This window comes from Podarcis gaigeae, assembly GCF_964106915.1.
Source record: "Podarcis gaigeae genome assembly, chromosome: 13".
Lineage (NCBI taxonomy): Eukaryota > Metazoa > Chordata > Lepidosauria > Squamata > Lacertidae > Podarcis > Podarcis gaigeae.
The window spans coordinates 24,168,375-24,194,129 of NC_139689.1; the positions used below are offsets into that span (position 1 = coordinate 24,168,375).

General features: G+C 43.6%; 4 protein-coding genes across 4 annotated transcripts; 3 read left to right on the forward strand and 1 right to left on the reverse strand.

Moving 5' to 3' along the window:
• Positions 1-62: 62 nt before the first annotated feature.
• On the forward strand, positions 63-998 carry LOC310830596 (olfactory receptor 10A7-like; the record flags this gene model as incomplete). Its single annotated transcript, XM_083710377.1, has 1 exon — positions 63-998. The coding sequence occupies one exon, from the start codon at positions 63-65 to the stop codon at positions 996-998; it is 936 nt and encodes a 311-aa protein (XP_083566503.1).
• Positions 999-6,377: 5,379 nt separating this feature from the next.
• LOC310830794 (olfactory receptor 10AG1-like) lies at positions 6,378-7,337 on the forward strand (the record flags this gene model as incomplete). Its single annotated transcript, XM_083710633.1, has 1 exon — positions 6,378-7,337. One exon carries the CDS (start codon positions 6,378-6,380, stop codon positions 7,335-7,337), a length of 960 nt encoding a protein of 319 aa, XP_083566759.1.
• A 4,927-nt stretch (positions 7,338-12,264) lies between these two features.
• Positions 12,265-13,230, forward strand: LOC310830795 (olfactory receptor 10AG1-like; the record flags this gene model as incomplete). The annotated part of the gene is made up of 1 exon (XM_083710634.1): positions 12,265-13,230. The coding sequence occupies one exon, from the start codon at positions 12,265-12,267 to the stop codon at positions 13,228-13,230; it is 966 nt and encodes a 321-aa protein (XP_083566760.1).
• A 1,542-nt stretch (positions 13,231-14,772) lies between these two features.
• LOC310830631 (serine protease 27-like) lies at positions 14,773-25,755 on the reverse strand. The gene is made up of 6 exons (XM_083710429.1): positions 25,541-25,755; positions 24,334-24,360; positions 20,997-21,162; positions 19,275-19,552; positions 17,895-18,076; positions 14,773-16,264 (listed from the first exon to the last, which is right to left on the reverse strand). Exons 1-6 carry the CDS (start codon positions 25,617-25,619, stop codon positions 15,980-15,982), a joined length of 1,017 nt encoding a protein of 338 aa, XP_083566555.1. The 5' UTR covers positions 25,620-25,755; the 3' UTR covers positions 14,773-15,979.

Here is a 25,755-nt window from a genome sequence, read left to right on the forward strand (position 1 = left end):
GTGGCTGCCAAATCAGCATCTATTGTTCCATGATTCATCCCTGTACCTCTGTTTCTCCACAGATGGATGTTGGACAGGCCAAGCACTGGGAGAACCAGAGCACAGTGAATGAGTTCATCTTGTTGGGATACCAAGAATATCCTGCTGTCCTCTTTATTGCCTTCCTAGCCATATACATGGCAATATTACTGGGCAACGGTCTTATTGTGATGGTTACAACACTGGACCCTGCCTTACGTACCCCCATGTACTTCTTCCTGCGCAGTCTCTCAGGACTGGAGATGTGCTACACCTCAGTCACCCTTCCTAAAATGATGGCCAATCTAATCTCAGGGAACCTCTCCATCTCTCTACTAGCCTGTGCCTCACAGATGTTTTTCCTGCTTTTTCTGGGTGGGACCGAGTGCTTCCTACTGGCAGCCATGGCCTATGACCGCTATCTTGCCATCTGCCTGCCTCTCCGCTACATGACCATCATGAGCCATAAGGTGCGGGTGGGGATGGTGGTCAGCTCCTTTGCCATCAGCCTCCCTGTGCAGATGTTGCAAATTGGGTTCATCTTCTCCTTGCCTTTTTGTGGGCCCAATGACATTGACCACTTCTTCTGCGACATCCCACCGATACTTAGCCTGGCATGTGCTGACCTGTATGCCAGCGAGTTGACTGTGTATACCAATAACTTTCTCTTTGTTATAATCCCCTTTTTCCTCATTTTGGCCTCCTATATACACATCACCAGAACCATCCTGCGCTTGCCATCAGCCACAGGACGCCAAAAGGCCTTCTCCACTTGCTCATCCCACCTTACTGTGGTCATTCTCTTTTATGGCTCTGCAACGGTCGTGTACCTGAGGCCCAAGACACCCGACTCTGTGAAAGTGGACAAGTTGCTTTCCCTACTCTACACAGTCATCATTCCCCTCTGCAACCCACTTATTTACACCCTGAGGAACAGGGAAGTGAAGGCAGCCATTAGGAAGCTATTAGGAAGGAAATAGGTTGGCACAGGCATCCACTGAATCCACTATCAAAATCTCACCCATACTAATATTTGGCATTTCCTTACTTGTTCAAAGGATTTCATATGCATTAGTCTACAACAAGCCTACAAAGGAATTGAGTATTATTTCCCCCTTATAAAAGATTGGGTTGGAGGGGTAGAAGCTGAGAGAGAGACAAATGGTAAGTTCATAGATTGGGGTTGATACATCTGTTGATTTCAGTTCTGTCAGGTTCTCATTTTTCCTATCCTAAATTTCTGCAGCAATTTGCCCCCCACCCCATTTAAGGAATCCTTGTGAAAATTCATCAGCATGTTAGTGTGAATTTATCCTGATAAACCCATTTTTTTCATTTTTTTCATATTTTGAAAGTTCGCATTTTTGTAAGCAAGTTAATTTGAATAAATTACTACAGATTATGAGATTTAGATGTGGTAGTATTGTGAATTTTCAGCAGAACAATTTTATATATATATTCGTGGACAAATATTTATTTAATTTTTTTAAGAGTTTCTTTCATTTGGTTTTTTTTATATATTGGTTTTAAGAAATGAACAATGCAGGTGTGTAATAAGCCTTGACCTCGGTGAACTGAAAAGAGATTTGTAATTGCCTGTCTGGTCCTGAAATGGAGACTGAAATAAAGAAATCTATGATTTAAAAAATACGAATTTGTAATGTCTGCTTCCTTATTATTCAGTGTACTTTTTATTGTAAAAATGAAAAAATTGCCTTCAGAACTGTAAAACTTGGGGGTGGGTTATTGGTCACTTTATTGCTTATAAGGGTTAACAGGTCTTTGGAAGACTGCTGGAAACCTAGAGAACACCCACACAGAAAAGAGAAAGCTAGGAACAATCACATATGTCAGTTGCACAATGCAACACACACACAGGGCTGGCCCACCCATGAGGCAAGGTAAGGTGACTGCCTCAAGCAGCAGGATCTACAGGGGCAGCAGATCCGGCCTCCCAGGAATGCATTGCCTGCTGCTGCCACAGCAGCCACCATGGCAACAACAGCTGTGCTGTGCTCTTTGGAGAGTAGATCTGCCTCCTTCTCCACAGCCCTCCTCCACGCTGGCTCTACAGTGGTCTATTAGTGAATCGGAGGTACTGTTGGTCCCTCCCCACCCCTAGGGAGGAAGCAGAAGGGGCTTTAGGGCAGTGGTTCCCAACCTTGGGCCTCCAGCTGTTTTTGAACTACAATTCCCATCATCCCTGACCACTGGTCTTGCTAGCTAGGGGTGATGGGAGTTGTAGTCCAAAAACAGCTGGAGGCCCAAGGTTGGGAAACACTGCTTTAGGGTATCCTGAGCTCTGCACCTGCCTGACATGGTTCAGAGTGGGCCCTGCTCTTAGTGGGGGGGGGAGCTGTGATTGTTGCCAAGCTTATGGATATTGATGATCCTGGAAACCAGGGATACCTACGGTAATTTGTGGCCCTCTGATGCTGCTGAACTCTATTTTCCATCAGCCTCAGGAAGCATGGCCAACAGGGGTGATGGTCATCTCAACCTAACATGGCCAAAGTCCAGAACCCCCCAAATTGGCTTGATTCAGTTTGAGTTGCACTCAAATCTGGTACCTAGCCCTATCCAAAACCATCCCAGCAAACTGAACAAATGCACAATTAAATGGCAAAATAAGTATAAAATAATGCACGTTTGAGGCAGATCATTCAGCAATGGGTCTGAACTAGTGGTGACTTACCAAGAAAGAGGACGCAGGTGGCGCTGTGGGTTAAAGCCTCAGCGCCTAGGACTTGCCGATCGAAAGGTCGGCGGTTCGAATCCCTGCGGCGGGGTGCGCTCCCGCTGCTCAGTCCCAGCGCCTGCCAACCTAGCAGTTCGAAAGCACCTCCGGGTGCAAGTAGATAAATAGGGACCGCTTACCAGCGGGAAGGTAAACGGCGTTTCCGTGTGCGGTTCTGGCTCGCCAGAGCAGCAATGTCACGCTGGCCACGTGACCCGGAAGTGTCTCCGGACAGCGCTGGCCCCTGGCCTCTTAAGTGAGATGGGCGCACAACCCCAGAGTCTGTCAAGACTGGCCCGTACAGGCAGGGGTACCTTTACCTTTACCTTACCAAGAAAGAGGGCATGGTGAATTGAAACATGAATTCAGGGTTTCGTGACAGACAAGAATGGCAAATTGCTTGTGAGGGATTGTTAGGGAAAGCAATGAAATTGCTTGAGAATGAAATTGTCTCAAACAGCAGGTACAAGGCAGACAAAAGAAAGCACTCCTTCACACATTGCATAAAGTATCTATGGAACTCCCTACCACATGATCTTGAGGTGGCTATTAGCTTATCTGGCTTTAACAAGCAGTTATATCAGTTCATGGATGGTAATAGTTTAAGTGGCTATTGAATATATGGATATAACACTGTAACACTGTGATCTAAACCAGGCATAGATGAACTCGGCCCTCCATATGTTTTGGGACTACAACTCCCATTATCCCTAGCTAACAGAACCAGTGGTCAGGGATAATGGGAATTATAGCCTCAAAACATCTGGAGGGCCGAGTTTGCCTATGCATGGTCCAAACCACTGAGTCTCCTGGGCTTGCCGATCAGAAGGTTGGCGGTTTGAATCCCCGCCATGGGGTGAGCTCCTGTTGCTCTGTCCCAGCTCCTGCCAACCTAGCAGTTCAAAAGCATGCTAGTGCAAGCAGATAAATAGGTACCACTGTGGCGGGATGGTAAACGGTGTTTCCATAAACTCTTGTTTCCATCTCGGTGTTCCATTGCACCAGAAGCGGTTTAGTCCTGCTGGCCACATGACCCGGAAAGCTGTCTGCGGACAAACGCTGGCTCCCTAGACCTGAAAATGAGATGAGCGCCACAACCCTATAGTCACCTTTACCTTATCTTTACCTAGTCACTGTGAACCAGCTGCTGGAGGGAGAAACCATTATTGCCTTCAAATCCTGCTAGACTGGGCTGGATGGAATTTAGGATTGATCCAGTGGGGCTCTTCTGATGTTCTTGATTTAAAATGTACTTCTATCTCTGCTGTTTACCCAAGGGAATGAGCATATAATTCCCACTGGAATCCTACCACTGCTACAGTTGATGCTGATCTTGGCTTGGCTTACAACGACCTTTGGTGGCAAAGTTAGTTAGCAGCCAACTGCTCTCTGACACTCCCCACATCAGCAATAGGCATTTGGGAGAGCACTGCTTCTCATGCTAAAGCTAAAGGGTGTTAAGAGTCCCCTACTCTGACCCCGGCAAGGGAAAGACAGCCGCCTGGCAAGAGCTGTGGACAGCAGAAACGCAGCTGCAAAGAAGGTAACACTTAAGATAGCTTAAGAGTACCATAATTCTATAATAATTTCTCCATAACGATAAATTAGGGGAGGGACATCTTTCAGCTGTAGAAATGTTCACTTGGGTATCTGACTTACCTATATTATCTCTGTCTGTTTGCTCTCTATCTTTCAGCCTCTTGTCACCAAAAAATTCAGCTACTTTTCATTGTTCTTGCTTGTCCTATTTCTGTGGTTCCCAAACTCTCCCCCCCCACACACACACACACCACTTGAAAATTGCTGAAGGTCTTGGTGGGCCATTTAATTTTTTTTTCCTGCCCCTTATAGCATTTGTGATGTTTTGTGCTAGATGCTTTGTGTGCTCTTTAATTGTACTTTTGTTGTTCGATTTATCTCTTTTCTTTGTAATCCAATAAACACAGTATTAGAATAAAATAAAATCAATGTGAATTTTTAATGTGGGCACACCACAGACTGCCTGACAGAAGCCTGCAGAGCAATGGAAAGCCTCGTACCACAGAACTAGTATTTCCTTGTTCATGCAGGAGGGAAAAGCAGATTCATGAAACCAGTGTAATATAAGGACTACAGTGTTGATTTGGTAGCAAAGGGACACGGGTTGAAATTCCCTTCTATCCATAAAGTTTCTTGGGTGACTTTGGACCAGTCCTTATTGCTCAAAGTAGGGTTTACCTCACAGGTTTGTTGTTGTACTAAAATGCAAACATCCTTAGTAGTGCTTTCAGGGCAAGACTTGGTTGGCAACGTTTATTTTATTAATTTACTTATTTGCTGTATTTATGTATTGCCTGTCTGTCAAGGCACCCAAAAGAATGAGGGGGAGCTGCCCACCCCCCAACAAAGTAAGGTGGGATACATTTTTAAGTAATCAAAGGGCCTCCTCCACTGATCATAGAACTCAAGATTTATTGGGGGAGGCAAGCTTTAAGGTACATAGTTCCCTCTGCAGACATTCTCATTTTATTTTTATTGTATTTTATTCTCACAACAAGCCTGGGCCATTAAGTCAGGAGACTAAAATTCACACAATTGCATCAATGCATATTTCATGTGCATGAATTTTGAATATTTGCTATTAATGGAAAGAAAGCAGGGAATTTTAGGCTACGGAGTCCATACAGCTAAACATGATTAAAAAGAAACAAACCAGTCCGTCTTCTAAGAATACACTACAATACAGTTTTCAGAAGATGTTTGAAAGAACGCAGGGAAATCAGACATTTCCCCTTTTAACCTACATTCAGGAAACATGTAAAAAAAAAATTATCCAGGCTTGTGACTAATAATTTTATGAAGCTGATCATAGATTATAGTGCTGCTTTGAATTCTGTTACACAACATTTTTATTGTTGTGAGTTACCCTGGGCTCTCTTTGGGGAGGAAGGGTGAGTTAGAATTTGAAATCATTAATAAATAAGTGTCAAACATGCAGATGCAGAAGCCCTGTCCTCTTTTGCACCTGACCACCCTTCTCTGGATCACCTTGAACCCTAATCCGCAACAATTGCATGAGCTACTTTTAATCTTTCTTCAATCACATATATCCATCTTCTTTTTCTGTTTCACTCTTCCTCTCTGTTTTTGTTCTTCTCTCCCCCTTTTTTGTATTTCTTCTATTCCCCCTGCCACACACTCACAGTGCAATCATACATGTCTACACAGGAGTAAGCTCCATTGGGTTCAATCACACCTACAGCGTCAGATTTAGGGTGATTTTGGCAGTTTCCCCACCACACACACACACACACACAGGGCACAGAACTAAGAGGGCTCAAAATTGAGGAGATCCATAATTGAGAAGATCCATTTGGGGGCACCAGATTTTGGCCTTGCAAAGGGCACCATGTTGTGAAAGATGACCAAAGTCTGCCTCTGGTCGACTTTACCATTTGCTCTTGGGTAAATGGATTGTTTTGCCCTTGGTTGTTGAATTATTTCTCCTCTCCTCAATAAATTGTCACTGCAAAGGACAGATGATCCTTAGTGGGAGGAGACAGGTACTTTTACCCTTTGTCACCCACCACTGTCCTCCTGATCCAGATCCAGAAACTCACAAATGTCTCACTTGCCTCTGCAGATGGATGCTGAGCAGGCCAGATGCTGGAAGAACCAAAGCACAGTGAAGGAATTCATCTTGCTGGGATACCAAGGAAACCCTGTCCTCCTTTTTTCTGCCTTCCTGGCCATCTACCTGGCCATATTACTGGGCAATGGCCTTATTGTGGTGGTGACAACGCTGGACCCTGCACTTCATACCCCCATGTACTTCTTCTTGCGCAGCCTCTCAGGGTTGGAGATCTGCTACACTTCAGTCACCCTTCCTAAAATGATGGCCAATCTTATCTTAGGGGACCTCTCTATCTCACTGATAGCCTGCGCTGCACAAATGTTCTTTATGCTCTTCCTGGGTGCCACAGAATGCCTCCTGCTAGTGGCCATGGCCTACGACCGCTATCTTGCCATTTGCCAGCCTCTCCATTACATGACCATCATGAGCCATAAGGTGCGGGTGGGGATGGTGGTCAGTTCCTTTGCCATCAGCCTTGTGGTGCACTTGTTGCAAATTGGGTTTGTCTTCTCCTTGCCTTTTTGTGGGCCCAATGAGATTGACCACTTCTTCTGCGACATCCCACCCATATTTCGCCTGGCATGTGCCAACCTGTATGCCAACGAGTTGGCTGTGTATGCAGAGAACATCCTCATGGTGGTGCTCCCCTTTTCCCTCATAGTGGGCTCCTATGCCCACATCACCAGAACCATCCTGCGCATGCCATCAGGCACAGGACGCCAGAAGGCCTTCTCCACTTGCTCATCCCACCTGATTGTGGTCAGTCTCTTCTATGGCTCAGGGATGCTTGTGTACTTGCACCCACAGACAGAGGAATCCCTGAAAGTTGACAAGTTCCTCTCTCTTTTCTACACTGTCATAATTCCACTTTGCAATCCTCTCATCTACACTCTCAGGAACAGGGAGGTGAAGGTTGCCCTCATGAAACTGTTGTGTAGGAAAAGAGCTTTTGAGGTGGGCAGAGAGTAATCACCTTTCATCCATTTCTTAAACCTTTAAAATAACCCCTATCTCCCAAAACTCAAATTGCCTTTTAGGGGATCCTGTAAGTCTCCCTGGGTGTATCCAACTAAGTCCTACTACGAGTAGACTCTTTGAGATCAGTAGACCCAGGTCATTTCCATTAATTTCATTGTGTCTCCTCTGAGAAGGACTAACAATTATTACAACCAAAAAGGGTGTTGTTCTTTATAAGAAAACCAGAACGTATAACTAAAGTTTCAGGGAACTCTTATTTACCTACATGCCTGCCTCCTTTTGTCTTCTGCACTGCTCCCCTGAATAAATGATTTTTTAATTAAACTAATTTTGGATTTGCACTAGGATGTTTAGAGGTTCCTCCCTACATCATGCTGATATAACTACCCTATATGGCTATAGCACATTTGGGGACGGGGCTTTGGAAAAGGTAGAGGGCACTGGGCAACTCCCTTCCCAATATAAGTGTGTGAACCCAACTATCTAGCCTACTACATGTTTAGAAAACTGTTGTGGGGTCCCATATCAAAGGTGAAGAATAAGGGCTTGCTGAGAATGCTCACACACACTGTGGATGTATAAATCTGTCAATTTCAGTTCCTCTCAGTTTCTTCTTTTTCCAATCAAGTTCAATTTCAACGTCAGTTGGCAATTTCTTTGTTTAGAAATTCCAGTGAAAATTCATACACATATTTCAGCTTATTTCTGATATATGTATTTTTGTAAGACGCTTTGTCTAATTCACACATATTTCAAGCAATTTCCTCTAATCTGCATTTTTGTGGATTATATGCACCATATATGCATATTAATGTCAGAACATGCCTGGGGGGTACACGCAGCCCCCAGGATGAGACAAACCTCTCCGGGCATCTTCCTAATGCAGCGCAGCCTGGGACGTCCATAAATCTTCAGCCCCGGCACACACCAGTGACACATATCAGAAGACTATGTGCATGCTCACTCAGCAGAGTATAGCAGTAACAAAGTGGAGCTTTGGTGTGTGCATTCTAAGTATTTATTAAGCAATATATACAGGACAAAGCAATCATGGCAATTCTCTCCTTTCTTCTCCAAGTACAAGAGAGAGGAAGAGATAAGACTGACTTCTGTTCTCACACTTTCCAAGCCTGGAAAGTAAACACAGACATGTGATGTAACCATCACATATCCAGCAACGGAGGAGTAAAGTGCTAACAATTATATGCACTATATTATATGCACTATATATGCACACATTCCCCTAAAATGCACTTTTGAATATTTTGTTGTTGATGGAGAACTGTATGGCAAAATTCAGAGAAGTGCGAATTTTGAAGGGTAGCAGTGCTGCAGTTCATGTATTGGTTCAGGAAGTGTGAACTGGGCACATTCAAATGAATTTCTCCCTGATCCCTACCTCCACCATACCTGGAATCCTCTGGGGATATTCACATTTCCAATATCTTAACATCACGTTTGAGGCCTGGGTGGGACATCCACTCTCCATAACAACAGAGGCAGCCTGTGGACCATGGGACCAAAGACCTAGGATTTTTACGTCCCTACATGTTCTCAACACAAACTGCATTTCCAATGTTTAGCATGATTAGCACATTTGCTCCTATGGGACTTCCCACAGCCACCTTCCTCTTCCATCCTGCACATGAATGGCAACTCTATATATACCTTGGGAAAGTGTGGTTGATAGGCAAGGACACAGGTAAAGGCTTCCTGCCCTGGTTCTTGCAAGAGAAACTAACCCAGTGCTCAGCACAGTGGCAACTCAGCTGCAAAGCAGGTAAATGTTCTTCCTTCCCTGTGCCAATTCAGTAGGGTTAGTTAGGGAACAGACCTCTAGGGAAGATAACCCAAATCAGGTTGGTAAGAATAATGGATGTGGAAATAGAAACTGTAGCCTAGGATAGTAGATGGTGGAACTGAATTTTAGTGGACTTACATGTTGAAATGCGGGGGAGAGCTTTGCAGGAAAGGTGAAGCAGCCACAGCACTGACAGATGATTACCTGAAACAATATATGTTGCTCATTGACATATGATCACTTTTGAATGTATTCAGCTCTTCAGGATCCGAATTGTCCTTGCATTGTGAGGAGGTAAGGTGAAGTGATTACTTGTAGGGAGTTTGGGAATTTAGGACATTTTCACTGTTTTGTGGGTGGGATTCAAGGCATTCTGGCAACTTCAGCCTGTCACTCAATTTCATCAGTTAAAACTTTGCCAGCAAGATCAGTTAATTTTGAGTGAAGAAGAGCTGCCTCTTGTCTTTACGTACCTACTGTCAATTACTTTCACTGGGTGAACCAACTCTGTATGTTATCAGAGAAATCCTGTCTTGTGGCATTATCCTAGGGATGGGGAACCTGTGGCTCTCCGTATCTTGCTGGACACCAGTTCTCAACATTTCTGACCATTGGCCATGCTGGCTGGGGCTGATGTGATGCCCAACAAAATCTGAAGGGCCACAGGAAGGGATGTGGGTGCCGGAGGTGGGAGACAGAATTCAATTCAGTTTGTATTTATGGGCAAACCTACATGATTCTCACTTTCTCAAACAATGCATGAGCCAAAACAGTTATCCTTCAAAATTCACACTTTTCCAAATTTTGCAAGGTGGTCCTCTACCAAAGTAATATGTACAAAAATCTATATACTGGGGTAAAGTGTACATAATAATCCATATACTGTATTAGTGAAACCAGCATACAAAATTGTATTCCATTACACCTAATAGCTTTGAAGAAGTGTATATCAGGCAAATTGAATACAAAATGTGCATGTTTGGTGAAAATTCCCCTTAAAATGCTGATGAGTTTTCATGAGATAGATAGATTAGATAGATAGATAGATAGATAGATAGATAGATAGATGATTGATTGATAGATAGATGATAGATAGATGATAGATAGATAGATGATAGATAGATAGATAGATGATAGATAGATGATAGATAGATAGATAGATAGATAGATAGATAGATGATAGATGATAGATGATAGATGATAGATGATAGATAGATAGATGATAGATAGATAGATAGATAGATAGATAGATGATAGATATAGATTGATTGATAGATAAATGATGATAGATAGATAGATGATAGATAGATAGATAGATAGATAGATAGATAGATAGATAGATGAGAGAGAGAGAGAGAGAGAGAGAGAGAGAGAGAGAGAGAGAGAGAGATATGATAGAGATAGATGATAGATAGATAGATGATAGATAGATAGATAGATAGATAGATAGATAGATAGATAGATGATAGATAGATAGATGATAGATAGATAGATGATAAATAGATAGATGATAGATAGATAGATAGATGATAGATAGATAGATAGATAGATAGATAGATAGATAGATAGATGATAGATAGATATAGATGATAGATAGATAGATGATAGATAGATAGATAGAGATAGATGATAGATAGATAGATGATAGATAGATAGATGATAGATGATAGATATAGATAGATAGATAGATATAGATAGATAGATAGATAGATAGATAGATAGATAGATAGATAGATGATAGATAGATAGATAGATGATAGATAGATAGATAGATAGATAGATAGATAGATAGATAGATATAGATAGATAGAGATAGATGATAGATTAGATAGATAGATAGATAGATAGATAGATAGATAGATAGATAGATAGATGATAGATAGATGATAGATAGATGATGATAGATGATGATAGATGATAGATAGATAGATAGATGATAGATAGATAGATGATAGATAGATAGATAGATAGATAGATGATAGATAGATAGATAGATAGATAGATAGATGATAGATAGATAGATAGATAGATAGATAGATAGATAGATAGATAGATAGAGATAGATAGATAGATGATAGATAGATGATAGATAGATGATAGATAGATAAGAACTGAACTTTAGATTGGGAAAATGAAACTGTGAGAAAAGAATTTGACAGTTTTACCCATCTCTAGCAACAGGGTTCCCATTCCTGATTTCAATAAAGAAAAAACAGGATAGTTTTTTAAAGGGCTGGTTGTGTTGCATTGCCAGCTGAAACATTTGGTATGAGCATCACTCACCCCCTTTCTTGTTAGAATTATAGTCACCCCATCTTAGGATTCTTCCCACAATCTATCATCAGTCATCCCAAATTAAGAAGACCTAGAGCTAGATCCAGGTCACTGAACCTAGAGGTCATCTTTGCCAGTGAGAAATGCAACTGTCCTGTGAATCGTTCATTCTTATGGGAGAAAACCAAGTGCATTGGAATGGGAGGAATTGAGATCAGTTGAAGTAATTAATCATGTGAGAGTGGTTTCTTTCCATCCCATCCCTGACATAATTCTTTCATTTAAATTGAGCTGTCAGCAAAGAAGGGCACAGGTGTGAGTAGATGTGCCTTTCTTCTTCTTCTTTCTAAAATACAAGCACTTGCTACTGGAAAACATCCTGAAGCCAGAAGTTTCACCCGGCCATTAAATTGCGGACACTGGAGTTTATGGAAGGTTGAACCTCCTATATTCTTACCACCTCAAAAATGAAAGACAGATTGGGCAGAGTGAGGTCTCAGTTACTTCCTGTAACATCAAAAATATTAAGATCCTACTGCTCTATTAATTCAGTAAGTGGTAGCAGCTATAAGTTGTTGGTATCTTTTAGGATAGGGTTTGCATCCAAGTGGTAAGGCTCAGGCCATCCTAAAGCCATTTTATATTGGATTTTGACACATCAGGGTAAAGAGAGACTCGGAAGGACACCAGGGCATGTCAGTTTCAGCTAGTGGCATACTCTAGGCAAGCATATGTGTTGGTCTGTGTTTGCATGACAGACAGCCTAGACAGAGTGAGATCTTCATCTCATTTCAGGATACGGCAGCATCCCAGCATACATATCTTGCCTCTGTTCTTCTGTAGATGGATGCTGACCTGGACAGACACTGGGGGAACCAGAGCACTGTGACTGAGTTTGTCTTGCTGGGATACCATAAGTACCCTGCCCTCCTCTTCTTCACCTTCCTGACTGTCTATCTGACTATCCTACTAGGCAATGGTCTGATCATGGCAGTGACAACATGGGACCCTGCCCTTCAAACTCCAATGTACTTTTTTCTGAGAAGCTTATCAGGGCTAGAGTTGTGTTACACCTCTGTCACTCTTCCCAAGATGATGGCCAGTCTGGCCACTGGGCAGCGCTCCATTTCCATTCCAGCCTGTGCCTCACAGATGTTTTTCCTGCTTTTTCTGGGTGGGACCGAGTGCTTCCTACTGGCGGCCATGGCCTATGACCGCTATCTTGCCATTTGCCTGCCTCTCCGCTACATGACAATCATGAGCCATAAAGTCCGGGTGGGGCTGGTGATTGGCTCATTTGCCCTCAGTCTCCCAATGCAACTGGTGCAAATTGGACTCATCTTCTCCCTGCCTTTCTGCGGTTCTAATGAGATGGACCACTTCTTCTGCGACATCCCACCAGTACTCAGTCTGGCATGTGCAGATCTCTATGCCAATGAGTTGACGAGCTATATTGAGGATGTGGTCTTTGTTGTGGGACCATTTGTAGTCATCCTGGCTTCCTATGTGTACATCACCAGGGCTATACTGCGTATGCCATCAGCCACAGGACGCCAGAAGGCCTTTTCCACCTGTTCATCTCACGTAACAGTGGTCTGTCTCTTCTATGGCTCTGCAACACTTGTGTACTTCCTCCCCAAAACCCCTGACTCTGTGAAGATTGACAAGTTCCTCTCTCTTTTCTACACGGTCATCATTCCCCTTTGCAACCCTCTCATCTACACTCTGAGGAACAGGGAGGTGCAGGCTGCCCTCCAAAGGATCTTTAACAGTAAATGGCAGTTCAAAGTAGGCATGGAGATCGGCTGAGAAATCAGCTGAATATCTTGCGGTCTGTCTAAAACTGGCAGATACTTGTTATATAATCGTTTTGGTCATGAGCCCTTCATTATCTTTGGAGTTTTCACACCCAGGAGGTGTGCAGAAACTCTTAAATGCAATTTTACAACATTTTCAACTCATCTTAGCTTCTCAGTTATAGCCGCCTTCTTTTACTTTTTCAATACAGCAGCATCTGCAGGGCCACAGGTTTCCTTGCCCCAATAGGTATAAATAAGATATACCTTGGAAGTCAAACGCCTTGGCTCCCGAACAAATCAGCTCCCGAATGAGTGAAACTCGGAAGTGAGTGTTCCGGTTTTCAAACGTTCTTTTGGAAGCTGAACATCCAACAGGGCTTCCGCAGCTTCCGATTGGCTGCCGGAGCTTCCGGAACAGATTTGGTTCGACTTCCAAGGTACAACTGTAGATGCAATAATTGAATAAATCAATGAAGGTGTGGATTTATTTACACATACAATGGGTGGGGGCAGAAAGCTTTAATACTGCAACCCAGCAAAATCCATTGCCCCTCATCAGATCTCCAAGGGGAGATCTGATGAGGGGGCCTTCACACAGGTGCATCCCTTTGAGAAGAAGGCACCCTGGTGATCTCAAAGGAATGCACCAAAGCGCCTCAGTGGGCCTCGCAGAGGGGGGAAAAGGCGGCCCCCATCTGTGGAGTGGAGCAAAAGGTAAGTGTGGCTAAGCCCTAACACTTTTTCTCACTCAATGGTGGAAGAAATGAAAGCATGGGACAGGCGGAAAACCTCTTGGATACTGAAGTAACGCAAGTGTGGGCAAGTCCTAGAGTAACAACTTTTCAAAATGTGCCAAAATCATTTTGAGCACAAGGGGGCACTGTAAACCAGTTTATCTGATTAAGAAGCCATTCTCCTATCATCAGCTGATCTTCCTGAGAGCACCGGGCTGCATTGTGGAATTCCCTGAGTCTCCTCCGAATTAATTAAAATGACTGTAGAGCGTAGAGAAGAGAAAGGAGCTTATCTTGCAAGTAAGGACATCCTTTCATAAGATAAGGTCCTGGCTGAGTTCCTCTCTTTTGCATTCTCAAACCTACCACCTTTATTTCTCGCTTGAGCAAAAACTGAACCCGGCTGTATCCTCATTCCCTCCAGATTCCTAAACTGCCTTGTTTTGTGTTTAATTGTTTTTATTAAATATTTCCTTGGGTTCCAAAAGTACATACAGCACCGTCTGCATTTTGTTCACAGAGTCCTTTGTGCAGATTAGTTATATTTGATGTGAGACACTAATGCCATAGACAGTCTAACTTGCCTTGTTCTGTTGCATCCTGAACCTGTTTGGGGCAGAATGCTGCCTTGCACACTCTCCCCCATTGCATTTCAGGTCCTTCTGGATAAACAGGGCTCAAATCTCCCCGCTTCTTATTCATTCATAGCTATGCCTGAATGAATTGGCATAAGGGACATCATTGAGGGAGCTGGAGAAGCAGCATAGGGTTAACCACAATGCTGGGGTGTCTATTGTGTGGAAACATATCACTTGCTGTTATAATCATCATTGGCTTTTATTTGTACATCTCATTGGCTTTTTACAGTTGCATTCTCAACAATTAATAAACATACATTTTTTCTAAAAGGAATTGGACACTTTCAGGAGCCCTTTTATAGACTCAGGCACAGCTGCTGTTGTGTAACAAGAAGTGAAGAGTCAGCCCTGCTCCATCACTCCTCATTCCTTTTTGGCTTCATTGCAGGTCCCATGTAGGCGAGTGTATTTTCCAGTCCTCTTACAAATTTGCGAACTTGTTTAGTGGCTCAAAGCTCATTTAAGGGCTCAAATCTCCCTGCTTCTTATTCATAGCTATGCCTGCATGGATTTACATAAGGGACATCACTGGAGGAGCTGGAGAAGAAGCATAGGGTTAATCACAATGCTGGGGTGTCTGTTGTGTGGAAATGTATCACTTACTATTATCATCATCATTGACTACTACTACTACTAATAATAATAATAATAATAATAATAATACATAATGTATTCCCATACAAACAGACACCAAAGCTTCGTGTTCATTTGTGCTGCCCCAAAGCTTATTTTAGGGTGCAAATCCTTCCCTTTTTTCCTATTTTCATGACTATAGTGGCAAGGGGAAAATTGAGTAGATTTATTTTAATATAAAATTTATATCCAGCCCTTCAGTCTAGATCTGTAGAACTCTCCCAGCAGTTTTAATCGAGGCTCTTTTTTCCCCAGACAGAACTCAGTTTTGGCACCTCTCAGGTGGGCGCCATTATTAGAGAACAAGGGAGGTGTTCATGGTGAGTTCCAGCACCTCTTTTTCTAGAAAAAGAGCATTGAGTAAAATTATGTTAAAATAGGTGTTGTGTAGCTTTTACATGTTTCCCATCTCAGAGCTTATCAATACTTCCTTTTGTCCCACTGTTTCCACCCGGGTAAAGCCACTCTTTAGTACTTAATTGGAGCAAACAGCAATTCGGGTTTAACCCAAATTGCCATTTGTTCTGAACTATCGTTCAAAGAGCGGGTTTTGCATGGGAGAAGAGTGGGGCAGATGGTTTTAATTATTTAGATAAAGCAATACCATGCTGCAATTTTAAGTGTGTCCTCTTAAGAACAGGTAATGAATGGGGGTGAGTGAGCATCCTTACGGGCTTGCCTTTGGGCCCAGGCAATGCAATGTTTAAGTGGGAGAATATAATATGATATTAAGTGCCGTGTGGAACCTCCATTTTTAATTGCACCTCCAGCTGGTAGCGGAACAGCAATGCCTCAGTAGGGCAAAAGGGCCCAGGAGAAGGAGAGTCAAGAGGAGAGCAGGGTTGGCACTTGAGAGACGGGCACCACCACTGGAGGGGGTGTTCTTTTCCATGGTGCGTTGAATCCAGTCCATGTAGGAGGTGACCCGGGTGTGGACTCCAGGACGGTTGGGCTGCGAACAACCCAACCCAAAGCTCACCACTCCAGCCAGGAACCAAGTGTCGTTCAGCTTGCAGGACAGAGGCCCCCCAGAGTCACCCTGGAAGGTGAAAGTCATTAGGAAATGGGGACACTCAAGTGAAGAAAATCGAGCATTCAAATATGTTAAGTCAGGGCTGCACATATGAGGATCCTTATGAGGAACAGTTGAAGGAGCTGAGTATGTTTAGCCTGGGGAAGAGGAGACCGAGAGGAGATATGATAGCCATTTTCAAATATCTAAAGGGCTGCCATATAGAAGAGGGAGCAAGCTTGTTTTCTCCTGTTCTGGAGGATGGGACTCAAACCAATGGCTTCAAGTTACAAGAAAGGAGATTCCTATTAGACATCAGGAAAAGAACTTTCTGACAGTAAGAGCTGTTTGACAGTGGAACGGTCTCCCTCTGGGAGGTTGTGGACTCCTTCCTTGGAGGTTTCTAAGTAGAGATTGGATGGGCATCTGTCATGGATGCTTCAGTTGAGATTTCTGCATTGCAGGAGGTGGAACTTGATGACCCTTGAGGTCATCTACAATTCTAACTACATTTTTAACCTGAGGTGAAGGACAAGACGACACCTTGTTCCCATTCCATGTACAGAAACCAACTGGACTTGCAGTTGAATCTTACTTCAACATTAGTGACAGGATATCATCCTCCACAGCACCTGAGGGCAACCGCTCACTGTCAAATGGATGGCACATTGACCAGCACTTGAGCTGCGCAGTTAACAGATCCTTATCTCATGTTTATGCCAAACTTATTTCTCTGTAACCAATAAAAAGTTGTGGCATTCATTTATCTCAACATCTGGCTTTTGGCTGTTGGCTACTTGTCCCCTCCATACTTTACTATATTGCTTGGGCCTGCAAGGGCAGCACAGAAAACCTACTGCTTCTTAATTACTGTAAGGGGAGCAGCTCCAGCCTGTCTTGCAGCTTACTAATGAAAACCTACCACAACAAAGATGGGTGAGTGCATACTAATCCTAAAAAATGAAAAGGAGGGGTGGAAATTATTAATAATGGTGTCATTTGAAGCATAAAAGCCAATGTGTTGCAGTGGAGCTAGTGTGCTGGAATTTATCTAGGGCAACTCAAGTTCAAAGGTCTGCTCAATATTGCAGCTACCTGGCTGACCCTGGGCAAGTCACCTCCTTCTCCTCCCTCCCCTGGACTGACAGGTGTCTTGTGCAGATGAAACTGACAAAGGGGGCAAGGCCTGCATGAACTTTCTGGAAGAAGGGATTGGTTACACATGTAATAAATGGGATTTAAAAGAAAAAAGAAATGCAATGTCAGCCTGGCCAGAAATAAGAGTATTCCAACTGCCATCAAGTTGCCTATCTGAAAGAGGAACTGAGCAGCCCTGTCCTCCTGGCCTTAACATTGTCTTCCTGCTCTCTTCCCAGATCTGATAGAGTTCCCCTCGACCCTCCTCATCCCTTCTTCCTTGTGTGTTATGTCTTTTGGATTCTAATCCTGAGAGCAGGGACTGTCCTACTACTTGGCTAAAGGATGAGGTCTCAATTCTTTAAAAAAATAAGGACTGGCTTAATGAGGGGTGATCTGAGAGCAAACATAACACATATTAACAGCATTCTTTTACACACAAACCCACCCACCCCACCATCAAAATACACAAATATGGGATCTTCTGCCCTTGATCCATTGCCTGTTCCACAAATCTTACCTGGCAGGAGTCCTTCTTTCCTTCTGGGTACCCAGCGCAGATCATGTCATCATAGATCAGCTTGTAGCCCTTTGGCACAGTGTCAGTGTCAGAACTGGAGTCATTGTGGTACATTTGATCACACTTGTCAACATCTAGGATTGGCACCTCCAGCTCCTGCAGGATCCGAGTGAGGAAGGGAGCTGGTAGGAGAAAAAGGGATGGGACAGTTTGAAGAAACTAGCCTGCCGTACAAAGGGAAAATTCAGCATTGCACCCTCTGCCCACTTTTGCATATGTTCCCACTCACCATCTTAGAGGTGGCCTCAAAGGGAATGTGGCCCTTGTGGGGAACAAGATTCCCCACCTTGGGGTTCAGGGAGTCCTTCTGGTCAAACTCTTATATGTACAGAATCATTTAAGAACTCCTTGGGGAACTGATGTCTCACTTGGATTGTATCCAAAGGTGGCAGAGCTGTGCTCTGAACCAGGCAAGGAAGGAGGTCAGCAACATAGCTAATCAGGAAGTGCTGTTGAGTATATGTCCAGCATCTCACTTTTATCATCCACTCAGGCAAGGAATAAGCATTAACAAAGTCTGAGAACATATTCCAGCCAGGCAATAACACTCAAGGAAGGTGCAATGCAGGGCAGATGAAGGCTGTGGCTCCAGAGGGCATGTGGCTGGGGAGGGTCCTGAGAGCCAGACAGAGATACCTGGGCTGGATCTACACTGGCCTGTTTAATGTTATTTCCCCCTATTAGAACGATATTAGATTTGTTGTTCTACAACATCACAGGGCATCCTTGTTAATTAAAATATTTATTCCCTTCTTGCGGGGTCAAATGTAAGTCATACCAAGTCACACCATTTTCTAAAACGCTGTTTCTTTCCATGCTGCTGGTTGCTCTGCTCCACCCTCTGATATAGCAGCATAAAACGATTAAAGAGTAAGCAATAAAAAAAGACGAGGCAATAATGCATTATGAACGTAAAAAGTAGGATGTCATGTGTCCATCTACATTATCAAAACAATTCCTTAACCCTTCCTTAACATTAAAAACCATGAGTGTATATCTGACCCTGGAGGACAACATTTGTCACCTGTACCTGAGATTCCCTATATGTGAAATCGTCCCTCCCCCTTACAAAAAGCCATTTGTCAATATCCAATGGCCAAAAGGAATAGGTGTCCTGGCCCCTAGTTCCACCTTCTTGGTTATGATTTAACAATTGAGACTATTACATTTTGTTCATCCAGTTTCCTATTTCAAAACTAGTTCCTAACACATCCTGCACTCCCCGCTCTGTTCCATCCCATAATCCTCCACCACCAGCCAACCCCCGAAGCAACACCATCTCCTATATATACACCCCGGAATGAGAAGATTCATGCTTACCTTCTGGGTAGAGGTCACCCCAGCCAGTGACCCAGCAGGACATCCCCACAGGGAACAAATCAGGGTCTGAAGCATTGGGCAGGCAGATGGGCAAAATGGTCCGAGAGAAATTCACCGGCTCCTCCAGCCGTACCAGTGCAATGTCAGCGCTGAGCCCATCTCCAGCATAATACGGGTGCACTATGATCTGGCTGACAGAAACTGGGACCATGGTGTGTGCTGGTTTGGGGAGCTCATATTCTCCCAGGTGAATTCGGTACCGAAATGGATTCAGCGACCTGTGGTGGGAGTCAAGAAAAATCAGTGCCATCTGCAGGGAGAAGGCCTGAGCTTGATGCCTTCCTCAGTTAAGAGGTTACTTAGTTAAGCCTTTGGAAAGATACTACTGTTCAGCCTTATCCATTTCACATGTGGTTGCAAGGCTAGGATGGATTAATAATAATAGTAAAACACTTTATATGCTGGAAAACATTTATGCCTGCTTGATCCCAGTCAAGTTGACTCAGAACTAAGTCCCAATTATTTCAGTGGGATTTACTTGCAAATAAATGTGAAAATGGAACAATTGCTTGTTTGTTTGTTTATATATTGCCCACCCTGCACCCTATGGTCACAGGGTAGGTCACAACATTAAAACACAATATTATACACAGTTTGAAACAACTTACAATCACAAAAATAAGGTGGATCCTTATGATATATGGTCCTTATGAGTATGGTAATTCAGTAGTCAAAGGCAGTGGCATAGCGTGGGGGGTGCAGGGGGGGCCGGCCGCACCGGGCGCAACATCTGGGGGTTAGGGTTAGGGGGCGCAAATCCACGGGTTAGGGGGTGCAAATTACATGCCTTGCCCCGGGTGCTGACAACCCACGCTACGCCACTGGTCAAAGGTGTATTAAATGAGTGCACGTTTTTGAAGTATTTGAAGAGTACTTAGCATTTATAAAATGTTTTATAAAAGCGCTTCACATATATTCTCCTAGTAATGCTTAAAACAACCCTTTGAGGTAGACAAGAGGCCAAGGCTGAGGGAATCACTAGCTTGTCCATCAAGTTCTTAGCTAAATTGATATTTAGACTGCTTGGCTCAGCAGCTGCTTGAACCACTACACCACAACATATAAAGCATAAGCCTAAAAACCATTTAAACACCAAACAATCAAGGAAAAGTTGATCCGGTTTGGCAGCATAGTAGAGATAACTCTGTACTTTGTTGACGTACTATATAACAACAATTTGCACTTGATGCTGTTTACTGACTCAGTAATTAACATCAGTGTTGCACGGCCACCTCTTTTTTGCTGCCCATAGAAAACAGCATTTTTTTCAAGATACGACTACTGGCACCTCAATTCTTTTTTTACTGAGCACTGATTAAAAGAGTTCCTCATAACCAATCCCAGAAACTGTTTCTTATCAGAAACCATATGTCTGGTTTACAAAAGATTGCAGGTTGGATCCAGCTTTGGTCTTGCCTAGAGTAAATCCATTCAAATCAATGGGACATAAGAAAGCACGTCCTACTGGTTTCAGTTTGGAAATCCCAGTTTACAAATTATTATGCCATTTTGGTATTTGGCAACATGCGGTTGGGCCACTGACCCTGACCCCGATTCTGTCTCTCCCTCCACCTAGTACTGCATTGGGGTCACTTTAAACGCAGGCTGAATCAAATTGCTCCCCCATCCCTTCGTAGAAGACAAAAGACATTTTCTACTCACCCTTCAAAACAATGAGCAGCTGTCACCACCCACTGGGGTGAGATGAGGCTTCCACCACACACATGTAGCCTGTTTTCTCGTATGCTGACCTGCCATGGCCATTCACCTTCCTCAGCCTTCTGCCCCCCAACGATCCGAGGGGAGTGTACTATGGGTCGGCCACAGGCTGCAGAAAAGCAGATGGAAGAGCAGAGGTATGGTTAATGAACCCTGCCAGGTAAGTGTGTTCACTGCCACTCCATATCACATGCAAGCCACACAATGTTGCCTTGAAATATTATTGTCATCTTTCAAGCAGTGTTGGGGAACCTCCAGGACATGGGAATAGCACAGGTCCGCCTTTGGCCCATCAGGTCATTCCCCACAAACACCCACCTGCCCCACAACTGCTGTCAGACTTTACCTTGGGTGTGGGACAGGTAAGGATGCTGCTACCAAAGAGCCATTCACAATTTTAAGTGAGCTCCAGGTTGATTCTTTGCAAATGGGGCTCCCTGATGGTGCCTTTAAATTTTAAAAGGGTAGGTCTGCAGCAAGGCTTCTTCTGTTGTTCGATGCATTAAACCCCTACTCACACATACACACAACAAGATCAAATGTTTCTGGGCAACTGCAAACCAACCAAATTAAAGGGGGGCATTGCCAATTGGCACAGAATTCTTAATCCCCAATCAGTGATGGCATCAGGGCAGGACGTCTGGGCAAGCAGCCCAGTCCCACTTCACTATGTCCCTGGACTTTGTTGCAGAAGCTCAGCCCCACCCCTAAGCAGGTGAGGTCTCTGATCACAGTGGGGCTGGCTTACCACTTTTTCATGTAACTGAGGTCATACACGTTACTATCTAAAGAAGGGCCCCTGCATAAGACCTTTAAGTCCACAGTCTAAAAATTAGCTAACTGCACCGGTGCCATTGATGAGAGAATGATAAGATAGAATGCATTTTTCACATATATATTTTTTCCAAAATTTATTCAATATAACTTTGCAGACCTGCAATTCTTTTTCACTCCAGATAATGAAACACTGTTGGCAAAGCCAAATCAATCATAATGTGTATATAGCACAACAATTAGGCAGATATGAGTAGTAATATCTTCAATTAGATATGAGTAGTGATATCTGTAATTAGGTAGATATTGGATGAGCGGAAAGAGGAACAGCTGGAGGAAGAGTGCAAGGAAGAGGGAGAGAGAAAGCTAGACAAACAGAGAGGAAAATGAATGTGTGTGCATGGGAAAGAATGGGGAAATTAATGAACAGGAAGAATTTTATATACAGATGGAAAATGTAGAAGTGTGACTATGAGGTAAAGGGAAAGGACCCCAGGATGGTTAAGTCCAGTCAAAGGCGACTATGGGGTGCAGCTCTTATCTTGCTTCAGGCTGAGGGAGCCAGCATTTGTCCGCAGACAGCTTTCCGGGTCATGTGGCCAGCATGACTAAACTGCTTCTGGCACAACAGAAGACTGTGACGGAAACCAGAGCACATAGAAAAGCCATTTACCTTCCTGTCAGAGCCGTACCTATTTATCTACTTGCACTGGCATGCTTTTGAACTGCTAGGTTAGCAGGAGCTGGGACAGAGCAATGGGAGCTCACCCCATTACAAGGATTCAAACCATTAACCTTCTTATTGGCAAGCCCAAGAGGCTCAGTGGTTTAGACCACAGTGCCACCCGCATCCCATGTGTATGCGTGATGGACAGATGGATGGATTGGAGACAGAATAAATGATGCACACAAAAACATTTTTAAACGTTGCCTCTCTGCACCAGGTAGGCACCACATAGTAATGTAGGCAGATGTTTTTAGTCACTGTTCCATAGCTTGTGGAATTCTCTTCCGCTGGGGACTCACCATAACCATAACCAGAGCCCAAGCATCCTCCAGAAGATGTTTTAATAAGGCAATTTTGTCTGATTGTTTGGAATCCTCTTCTGCTGGGGACTCACTGTAAACAGAGCCCAAGCATCTTACGGAAGGTGTTTTAATAAGGCAATTTTGTCTGGTTGTTTGGTACAAGTCTTTCATGTCTTAAATTTTTACACATGTTGGCACCTGTCCAAAGTCTAAAGGGCAGGGTGGTTTCTGACTGCAAGTAATTAATGCAAGCAAATTATGCAAAACACAAAACAAAATAATGGCTGTTGCGGGGGAAAAGAGAGAGAGAAATGTGGAAGGTACGTGGGCGTATAGGTGTAGATTGAATCGTTTGATGGAGGTGTGTGGTAAATATTAGGTCACACAGAGTGTCAGATATGTAAATAAGGGGATTTCATAGGAAAATACAGGTCATTAGGAGCTCATGGGGAAAACATATTGTACTTCTTCCAATAGGCATTATGTGCTCTCAGGCATGTTCACTTAATGAACCCATAAGCTACACAACATCCACACACAGCCCCTCCTGATTCCCCTTCTGTTTATGGGTGGGTAGGTGTGTGTGTGTGTGTGTGTGTGTGTGTGAGAGAGAGAGAGAGAGAGAGAGAGAGAGAGAGAGGCCTCCATGGAGGAAAACCAATTGTATGTGGGTGGTGAGGAACCCAGAGCAGAGTTTCAACCTGTCTTCTTATGCATGTGTTTCCTTCCCATTGTTCTGCAGAATGAAGCACATGCAACTATGCTCACTGGTAGAGCTGGTATGCTAGTTGCCATTGACTGTACCCACCATAATCTTCCCTTTTAAAAAGTAGAGAGAGGGGGGGGGAATTAAGGAGGAGACTCAGGTAGTTAGGAATATCCCTGTTGATACTAGATAAAGTTTTCCAGAACTCTTCATCAGGCATGAGTCATTACACAAAGCAGGGAAGGAGGTGAGGGGGAAAGAAGAATAAAACCAGTGCTTTTAGGGGGTACTCAAGGGTATGCAGTACTGGCACCTCTCTTTTTTTGTTAAAACATGTGGCACTTACTGTAACAACTTCATAGTGAGTACCAGCACCTATTTTTCTAGGGGGGAAGCACTGAATGAAACATTATATTAAATATGCTTATATGCTATGTTTTGTTTATAATTTGTTCTTCTGTAACCTGCCCCAACAGCTTAAATGAAGTGTGTCTGTGTGTCGAAATAAAGAGATCCGTACACATGATGTTTTACAGACTACAGAAAGGCAAGTCCTTGCCCCAAGGAGCTTACAATATATAATTCAACAGAGGGAAAACAGAAGAAGGCAAAGGAACTAGAGCCAAAGTTCAATAGTGATAAACCGTGTGACAGTTTTAAGTTGTACATCACTTGCTACGTGCCCCTTAACTTTTCTATCCCCTCTCAACCCAAGCCAGTTACCATCCTATTATTAGGTCTGACTATTATTTTCCAGGTGTCTTTTCTCACCTTTTTGAGCTGCAGTGTTTTCAGCACCTGTAAAAAGAAGAAGAAAATATGCAGTCAGAAGAGCAAAGAAAGAGACTATGGGCTTAAGAAGACAGAGTGCTCAAACAGTCAGGCTTTGCGTTGACTCACCAAGCACATTTCTATAATGAGCACATGGGAATGCCAAACCTGGCCAGTGGAGAAATTGTTGCTGTGTGTGGAGCATAGCATGTCCAGGCTAATAAAAGCTACAGAGAAGTGCCTAAATGAGATTTCTTGTTCAGCACTGCAATGGATCTGTTTCTAAGGTGTGATAACCAGCAACTTCAATCTCCGCAGCATTCCATTACAGAAATGCGAGCAGAAAGGTAACCCAAAACTCCCCCAGGACCTGCAGAGGTACAAACTGTTTCTGTCCAGCTGAATGTTTGTTACCAGAATATCATATGATAGAAGGAAAATCCAAAATGTTGCGCATTTAATAGCTATGAGGGAGAAAGTCCTGATTCCAAACTCTAGGGTACACCCATTTGTGTGTGTGCGCACACACACACACCTCCCAGATTTAGGATTGCTCCCTGTATTCTGGCTGGGCTCCTGGTTTGCAAACTACATGGCAGACAGAAATCATACAGATGAAATCTTCTGTGTGTCATGGTGCTTCCTTACCTGAAGAAAAGCTACACCTGTTGAACTTTTGCCAGCTGGGTAGTAGATAAAAAGGCACAGTAGCCCCAAAAGGATAATGTGTTTTAAACTGTTTTTTGTAATGAATTTTAAATTGCTTCCACCTTCCCTGGGACTGTATAGTGAAAGGCAAGTAAAAGAATTAATAATATTAATGATAACAACAACAACAATAATAATACTTAGAACAGAGAATATAATTTAGACTTTTCAGCTCCCAGGCTGCCCTGGTCTAACCCACTGGGGGGTGGGGGAATCCTCACCTAACCCCATCTTCAGACAGAACCCAGGAGTCCAATCTCCTAGGTCCCTTCTTGTGACCCATTGTCCTCTTAAAACATCCTTGCTCCCCAATCACTCCACCTCACCATTAGACTCTATCTAACACACACACATCCCCCTCCCATAGAACCCAAGCTTTTTCCTTCCAAAGGCAGGAACTGAAGGTCTAGGCAAGCAGGCTATCTTCTTCAGGCAAAAGACCAAGGAGTCTTCCCACCTGTGACATGTACAAACACATCCCTCCTGGGCCACCACTCACCTCTCAGCAGCAGAAGCAGCAGCAGAAGCTGGGAGCAGCAAAGACTCCGCATGGTCCAGGAGCAGCTGCCCTGGATCATCTACTTCTGATACCAACCAGAGAAGGGAGAGCAGAAAAAAGTGTGCTGGGCTGGGATGCTGAGGCCACGTGCCCCTTTGACAGGATTGGTACACAGGAGAGAGAAAAGGAGCAGCCTCTTGGCATCCCAGGTACCA